The sequence below is a fragment of the Corvus hawaiiensis genome, chromosome 10 (genome assembly GCF_020740725.1).
Source record: "Corvus hawaiiensis isolate bCorHaw1 chromosome 10, bCorHaw1.pri.cur, whole genome shotgun sequence".
NCBI lineage: Eukaryota > Metazoa > Chordata > Aves > Passeriformes > Corvidae > Corvus > Corvus hawaiiensis.
This window is the reverse complement of record NC_063222.1, coordinates 17,439,313-17,448,068: the sequence shown is the minus strand read 5'-3', so window position 1 is coordinate 17,448,068 and position 8,756 is coordinate 17,439,313. Positions and strand designations below refer to the sequence as shown.

The 8,756-nt window shown below is 46.7% G+C and overlaps 1 protein-coding gene across 1 annotated transcript; it reads left to right on the top strand.

The window, feature by feature from the left end:
• Nucleotides 1-7,768, top strand: CLDN16 (claudin 16). The gene is made up of 6 exons (XM_048314738.1): nucleotides 1-292; nucleotides 4,913-5,015; nucleotides 5,242-5,406; nucleotides 6,468-6,659; nucleotides 7,000-7,146; nucleotides 7,225-7,768. Exons 1-5 carry the CDS (start codon nucleotides 179-181, stop codon nucleotides 7,137-7,139), a joined length of 714 nt encoding a protein of 237 aa, XP_048170695.1. The 5' UTR covers nucleotides 1-178; the 3' UTR covers nucleotides 7,140-7,146; nucleotides 7,225-7,768.
• The last annotated feature ends 988 nt before the right edge of the window (nucleotides 7,769-8,756 follow it).

Here is an 8,756-nt window from a genome sequence, read left to right as displayed (position 1 = left end):
CCACTGCTCCTGCAGCCATCACTACCATCTGCACAAGCGAGGAGGTCCTGCTCTTCATGGTCACTGGGAGAGGGTGGTGGTCATCTGGGACACTGAGGCTCAGTCTCTACCCCGGCTTTAGGAACAAGGCTGGGCATTGCTGTTCTCACTCCCCTGGATGTGCTGAGCACCTGCTGGCATGAAGTTTTTCCTCCAATATGTGGGCTGCTTTTTTGCTTTTTTCTCTGCTGGGTTTTTGATAACATCTACCTGGACAGACTGCTGGATGGTGAATGCTGATGACTCCCTGGAGGTAAGACTGGGGTGAGGAGAGCCTGATCACCAAAACCAATGTGTCCTAGAGAGAGTTTGGTTCCCGGCGTCATTACTCCACTCTCATGTTCTTTCTCCCTGTTGTGCTGGATGAAAGTGGATGAAAATTAAACTAATTACTGTGGCAAAAAAAGGGGAAAAGTGGTATTTTGTGTATTTCTCTTTTCCAGACTTTATTATCCAGACTGTGCTCTCACTTAGTAAGTTCAGGAAAGATCTACAGGGTCTGGTTTTAAATGTGCATGAACTTGAATGGAGTTATCCCGTATGTCCAGCCTGCATGGATATTTTGGAGATGTTTCCAGTTCTGTAGTCCAGACTTCTTGGTGGAGACATCCAGCATGCACAGCTGTGCTCTTCAAGTCTTTTTCTGAACAGCCATTGAGCTACAGGGCTACCAGAAATTTAAGGGGAGCAGAGGGACTCAGTATCTCCTGGAGCTCATGTGGACAGTGGCACTCTCAGGTTAGAGAACGGTATTGGCAAAGTAAATTGCAAACAAGGGAGCAGATGGCTGCTTACATGCAAGGTGTGCCCCAAGGACTCCAGGCCCCAAATCATCTCTGTTTTTCCAGCACTCAATACTGCAAATTTGTCTTTTCTTCCCAGCACAGCTATTCATTTCTGTACATTTAAGAGCTGTGAGTCCACAGTGTAGGAATCTGCTCTCTGGAAAATTGGATACTTTAGGCAGTGAAGGTGAAACACCTTCCAAGACAGAAAGTTTGGCTGAATGTATCAGGAGGAAACTTTCTATCTGCTCTCCAGCATACGAAACCAGACGAGCTCCTCTGCTCTCAGTGATTGCAATGCAGCATTTAGTTGCAGCACATGAAGGCGTGAATTATCCAAGAAAGAAGGATAAAACTGATTACAAGAAAAACAATTTTTTTCTCTATGCCATAAGAAATCCTGAAAATCTGACTGTCAGAAACCCTGAAAAGTGGGTGTAAGTGCTGAGGTGTCAGCACATTGCACATATCCAGTGCAGTGCAGTTGCAGTGTGTTTGCGCTGTGAGCCTTTCTACAGGGCAAATAGAGTGCACCCACTGATGCTGGATGGGATATGACTCTTTATTTGGGAGATATTTCAGATTCCTTTCAGGAAGTAGCCAGATGAAGGTATCAGTATACTCAGAAAAGCCAAGTGAATACGATTGTGGGGAAAACCAGAAGAGAGAAACCCAGCTATTGAGCAAAGAGAGTCCAATAAAGAACCAGTCCATTACCCTAAGGCTGTGTAACCTTGTCTTCTTGGTGCAAAGGCACCTGCGATGGGCTGTCCAAAGTGCTCCATTAACACCCAGTTTGGTTCTTAGCAACCACTATTCTCACATTCCGGCTCTGAGTGTGAATACTAAATAATGGAGCAAAACGCCCCCAGCCTTAATACCTGACCACTGATCTCCTTAATGACCCTAATGACTCACTGCCTCTCTAATCAGGGGAATGTCCATGGCCAGAAAGGCGTGGAAACCGCAATGACTCCTGTTTTCAGCTGGAAAAAGGGTAAGCCAGGCAACTTTGAATCCAGGAGAAGGGAACTCCATCCTTCAGCAGCTGTAGCTGCTGGCTCTTGGCTGGTTGCTTGGCTTTGACCCTGGTCCCCTGTAGCTGGCGAGGATGTGGTCCCACTGGAGAGGAGCATCCCAGGAAGAAGAGGCCAGGGAGTGCCAGGAGCAGTCACCTCCAGGGAGGCTGCAGGGGCCCTGACTCAGCTTTCACAGCCCCTCACCTCCCTTCAGAAACAACAGATTACGGCCATACAGAAAGTTGTTTAAGAACGTGACTCCTTGTGAAGCATCGAGACAGGGCTGGGCCAATTTTTGCGGTAGTTTGTAGTGGAAAAAGCCCATAATCTTCTTCTCAACAAGTGCTGTGTTGTGTAGACAGTCCCTCCCTGTTGCAGGTGGATTATAAATACCACCACTACTGTTAAATGCTGCCTGTTTTACTCTGGAGCTGGGCTTGTAATCATTGTCTGCTGGCACCTTCTCGGAGTGAGGTAAAACACCGTGACTAACATCACTTTCGTGTTTGTCTTCTCCGCTTTCCCCAGAAGGAGAAGTGTGTGCTTGTTTTGTAATTTTCTTTTTTTTTTTTCTGTATGAGAATTATTTTATTATTAATTATACATTATGAATAGGGTATAATTATATCTATTACAGTCATTATGCAGTTCATGTTTTACATGCATACTTCTGTTAGGGAAAGCAGGTCGTGGCAACGTGTTTCGTAATCAAAGTGGGAGATGAGGAGTGTGGCTGTGATGTTTGGCTGCTCAGGGGCTCCTCAGCTGGGCCCAGGGAAGCTGGAGCACATTTGCTATGTGGGGAGAGAGGTGATGGGGAATTAGTGCTACCAACATGGTGTACTGGTCCAGCCATGGGATGGGGAAATCCATGTCCCCACATGATGCCTCAAGCCCTGACCCCTGTCCCCTTTAGAGCAACGAGTTCCCGTGTGCCTGAAGGTCTGTGCTGTCAGCGCAAGGGAAGATGCCCAAGGGTGGCTCAGGAGCAGATTAACAACCAGAAGGATCAACTGTGCACAAAGCAGAGGGGAGCAAGGGTTGGCCCTTGGCAGCAGAAACAAGAATAGCTCGGCAGTGGCTTGGGGCAGCGACAGGTCCCCACACTCACACCCTTTCCCATCCCTCCTGAACCAGGCAATGGGACTGATCCCCTGATTCAGGACATTTATCCCTGGCTGCACACAGGCTGCATGGAGATGGGCCGGTCCCTGCTTTGCCCATGTTTGGCACTGGCTCTAGCAAGAGTAGTGACAACTGAAACATCCCAAGAAATGCAAAACATAAATCAAGATTCTGTTAGTCTGGGAAGGGGGTTATTTCACAAGCTAGACTGTAACTGTTGTGCTTAAGGCCTCTGTTTTGCTTGGAGGGTGACAAAGCCTGGAATCCTGTTAGTCTCTTTATAAATAATTTAGATGTAGATGCTGCATGTAAGATTTAAAAAACAATAATAACATGAGCTGACATTATAATAAAGTAACTGACATTATTAGCTGAATGCAGAGTAGTATGAATAAGCCTATGGTGGTTTGGGAGGAAAGAGAAATTACATAAATACAAGCGGAAAAAAATGTAATTTAATGTGCTTATTTCAAGCACAGCCTGAATGCTGGTGAGTTAAGACAGAAGAGGACCTGCAACTGCATTAAGAGGGCCATGGTAAAAACACATTGAATGTAAACATGGCAAATTGTTTTACAAGACACTTTCCTCTTGAAAAGCACAGAATAAATGAATCTGTTTTTTCCGTCACTGCTTCTCATTTTTCATCATGTTTTTCATTACATATGCCCAGAAATTCTCAGAAATGCTAAGCACTTTTCATCTGCATGAAACAAAAAAATGTAGATTATTTTCCCTCAAATATAAATAGTATCTCTTCTGCCAGTCTGAAGCAGTGAGTCATTTTTACTCACCTTTGATCCATAGAGCAGTATCACAGAGGAGGTGCACAGTTTGGCTCAGACATTGTATTGTGGAGAAAATACTGCGGTTGGCTACAGACTTCAATACATCCTGAATAAGACTTTATTATGTGGCTGAGATATGTTATTATCTGCTTTGTGATTTACACAGGGCAAGAAAAATGAATTTATTGCATCATCCAAGCAAGCCTGGTCCCCTTCCCCTGCGTGAAACTCATTTGCTGGAAGAGTTTCTCCTTCCATTAACTGCAGCGGGTGTCGCTGGCAGCAGCGGGCGGGCTGGAGTCCAAAGCTGCACCGACATTAACTCTGCTCCTTGTATGAGCAATTCCAGGAATATTTTAGAGTTGCTTGTTGCCATATTTGCATTGGTAATGAAAACACCTCCCATATTAAAGTGATTTATGGAAGGCTGGGCTGGGAATGGTATCTACAGCTTGAGGACAGTGGAGACGATTAACCACGATGCTCCTCTGTCGTCTGCCCCAGTCTGGATGTCTAAGTGATGACTGTGGCTTGGGCACGCGTGGTCCCATGGCTGGCAGCACACTGGGAGCCCCGGGGCCAGGATCAGCACCAGCTGCCTCTCATTTTCCAGCCAGAGTCTACAGCTGAGTCATTTGGGGGAAACATTCCCCAAGTGTCTGCAAAGGGGCTCACATCCAGACTCCTCTGCACTCCTCTCCCACTCTCTGAGCTGCTCCTCCACTGTCAGGAGGATGGTGTAAGGAAGGGGAGCATGGGCAGCAAAGTCTCAGGCTGTCTGGTCCATAGCCATGCCCAGGTCAGCCTAGACAAGCGTTTGGCAATGGATGAGCAAACCTGCTCTTAGATCTCTCTGGTCAGCCACCCCCCAGCTCCTCCCAGAAATTTCCTTCAGAATTTTTATCCTTACTAGTAGGCAGGGTTTTTTTCCTAATGTCTAGTCTGAATTCTTTTGCTCTAATGTAAAAACCTTAGTAGGGACACAGAAAACATTGTCCTTTTCCTCCATCCTGCTCCTTTTTCTCTTCTTCAAGCTAAACGCTCTGGTTACCATCATTGTAACTTGACCAGGATTTCTGTTGAAGGGCTAAGATGACCACTTGCTGTGTTGGTGGATACTTTAACTTATGGTCTTCTTTGTCTCCTCAATCCACAGGTGAGTACAAAATGCCGTGGCCTGTGGTGGGAATGTGTCACAAACGTTTTTGATGGGATCCAAACTTGTGATGAGTATGACTCCATCTACGCCGAGCATCCTGGTATGTAAGAGTCAGAGATGTTTCTACAAGTGGTGGGGACACTTGAGTGTAGACTAAAAAAAGTATCTGTTCTACTCAGTGACAGATAATTAGAGGCATGTTCCTTTTCTCAGTCAGGTATTACTCCCAGGGGAAGCTGAAAAAAGTGTTCCTGGGGGATCTGACCCCATTACCTGTCCACATTTCCATTCCTTGTGCACTAGAATCATCTGCTTCTGTCCTGCAGTGAAGCTGGTGCTGACCCGAGCCATGATGATCACAGCAGATATCCTGTCAGGATTTGGATTTCTCTTCCTTGTCCTGGGACTGGACTGTGTGAAATTCCTTCCTGATGAGCCGCTCATCAAGCTGCGCATCTGCGTGGCGTCTGGAGTGATGTTGCTCATTGCAGGTATTTCCCCACTGTGTCCCCATTCTGCAGGACACCCTTTGGCAAACTGGGGAAGTGTTAAAAGCCTTCTTTTATTTTGGTTGGTGATTTTCTGTAGGAGGAAGGATTTTTACTTGATTTATTTGTGCAATGCAGTTTCTTCTGTTCACCACCTGCCTCTAACAGCATGTAGTTCAGTTTATCTGCTTTCAGTTCATGTTTTGACCAGGTGACTTGGCTTTGAGTTGACTGACTTCCATTTATTGCTGTTTCACTGTGGAGCAGTCAATGTTGTTGATATGGCAAAGAGACCTTGCCATAGGTCTCTCGACCAAGTGCTGAAGGACTAGAAAGTCCTGGCATCCTGGTATGGTTTCTGCCTCTGCCATAGATTGTGTGACCTTGGGCAAGTCACTTAGCTCAAAATCTCTGCAGCTGATCTCTAATAAAAGGATAATAACATGTCTGTCCTTTCTAGATGATAAATAACCAACTAGCTCAGGTGCTTTGCTGTTACAGCCAGTGGGAGAATTTTAAAGAAAAAAATAAATAGCCAACTAGGGACCAAATAATATTATTTGACTTTATGCCAGTATCAAGCAGTTACCTCTTCTTCAGCCTAAGCAGGTTTAATACATAACTCACCCCAACCACTGGGAGCACATGTAAAACACTTTGAGAGGCTCTTTTAAACATCTTCCATTCACTTCTCAAAGTTTGTCAGAAAAGCATCATCAAAGTTCTGAAAATCAAAACAGATTAGAAAATTAAATTCTGGAGACAACTTTACAACAAGCTGAGAAGGGAGGAGCTTTCTGCCTTTTGCTGCAGAAATCTGAGTGCTGCCAGTGTGCTGGAGGTGTGTGTGAGTGCCAAGCCACGAGGTGCAGCCTCTGCCTGGCAGCACAGGATATCAGCAGGAGCCCGGGTGAATCCGCCAAAGGCTGACCATGGAGAGGGGCCAAACCCTGCTGTCCAAGGAAGGTCATCCCACCCTGAAGTCTGACCCAGCAGACAGCAGCTATAGCTTTAGATTTGATCCCTTGTGGTTCTGTGTGTGGCACCCCTGTCCCGCCCTGCAGGTCTCCCCGGCATCACGGGCTCTGTGTGGTACGCTGTGGATGTCTACGTGGAGCGCTCCTCTCTGCTCTTCCACAACGTGTTCCTGGGCATCCAGTACAAGTTTGGCTGGTCCTGCTGGCTCGGCATGGCAGGGTCACTGGGCTGCTTCTTGTCTGGGTCCCTGCTCACCTGCTGCATGTATCTCTTTAGAGGTGAGGAAGCACAGCTGAAGCACAGCTCAGGGATAGAGCCATTGCTCAAAGTGTGCTACAGGTGCACAGGGTGGGGAAAGTCCTTTGGGGACATCCTTTGGGATGGTTGCTCGTCTCCAGTGGCAATATTTTCAGCTGTAAAATGGGAATAGTCTTAGTTAGGCAGCTCTAGAAAGCGCATCAAGGTCTTCATGTGGGAGCTGAGGTGTAAGGATAACATAAAATGTGTTGTTGTTATGTCACACCTTGGAGTGCTTCTTTCCCTGAATCACAAAACTTTGCAGCTGAAAGTCACCAAGCACTCATTGTCAGTTCCTATTTCTCTCCCTGTGCCTCACAGAGACCAGTTCTGGAAGACTCCATTCTGCTTACTCCTTGAGGAAAGGCTATTCCTCAGCTGCGACCGTCGTAACAAATGTGCATTTGCCATCCTCCCAAACGGCCACCTCCAAAATGTATGCGGTGGATACAAGGGTGTGAGGAGGAGGTAAGTGCTCCAGAAAGAGCTCTGCTTTTATTTGTAGTGGATTGCACAGAGACTCAAGCTCTTGTGGTTGTGATACAGGTGCAGTTAAGTGTCAAGGATCTACTGTATGCTACAATGTTTGCATTTATGAGAGCTTAAAAAAGCCTTTCCTTCAAGAAAGTAAACTCTGAGAAGATCCTGCTTATGGAATCCTGTTGTCTTGAGTGCTGAGGCCACTTGCGTAAGCACAGACTGAAATAACCAAGACAAACTCTTTCAGCATTTGTCTCAACACTGTTGGTAGAAGTGAGAGAAATCAGCCATTCCTGAATCAGACCGCAGTGTTCTGCACGAAGATCCCCAAACTGCAAGATGGATCTGTTCCACGTCTGGCAATGTGTCGACAGAGTGTACACAGGAGAAAATACTGGCAAAGGGAGGGACTGACTGACTGACTAACATCTGCACCCTGTGCACTCAGCATGGAGATCTGCCTCTCTTACAGGCTGATGGGGAGCTCTTCAGGACATAAGAGCTGTGTTAAATGTCTGACCCTCTCTTTGGTCCATGAACCTCTGCACTGAGAAAATATTGTGAATCCAGCTGCATTCCTCCCTGAAAAATACAGTCCTTCTCAATCAGTGTTAAAATGTTCACTACAGATGCTCTAGACTCACTGAAATCTGGAAAATGCCAGCTGCATTCTGCTTAATAAAAACATTGCTTGGACAAAGTGAATGAAGATCCAAAATCTGAACTTGTGCATTACAATATATCTACATCCACTAGAAACTAGGATAAATGACAGTAAAATCTATCGTTCCTTTCCATCAAAAGGTGTTTAAACCCAGTTCAGGACTGCTGTCCCCTGCTGCAATCCAGGCTGCCGTAGGCTGGATGAGGTTACAGCATCAGCCAGGTTTTCTCTAGGGCAGGGGAGGAAAAGCCCTGTATGGTTTAACATGTTCCATAAGGATGGATGTGAACATTCTTTCATGCCTTTAATAGTAAGAGAACCTGAGACAGAGTTTTCTTAGGGTTGGTAGGAACTGTCCAAATTCAGTCCTTTCTGACCATGGGCGCCACACCATATCATGGGCACTGGGGGTGGGGAAAAGGCTCCCAGCACAGAGATTTGTCTTCTCAGGGGCGCTGAAGAAACAAAAGTGGAGCCTCAGCTGGGTGTGCACAGCCATGGGTGCTGAAGCACCACCAGAGGCAGGCTTTCTCCATGGACTGCTTGATGGAGAGGCTTGATTTCCTTCTCCCAGACAGTATGAAGTGAAACCTTATGTCATGTGGGCCAGAGGGAGATGGCGTGGCTAAGGATGGAGTGGGCTGTATCCCAGGCAGCACTTCTGATAACTCCTATGGTGGAAAATGAAGGGTTTGAATCCTCTGATGAATTATCCCAGAAGCAGCACCTTGTGCTGCCACACAGAACTGACCAGCAAGGCCAAAACATAACCCAACCCTGACAAGGCTCCAAGTTGAGAAGCACTTGGGGCCTGGAACAGACAGGACAGCAGCAGGTCCATATGGCTCTGCTGCAGGCCCAGGCACCTCCACAGGGCTCAGACCACAGCAGAACCATCTCAGCAAGAGCCCTGGTAGCAGCTCTGCTCCCCGGG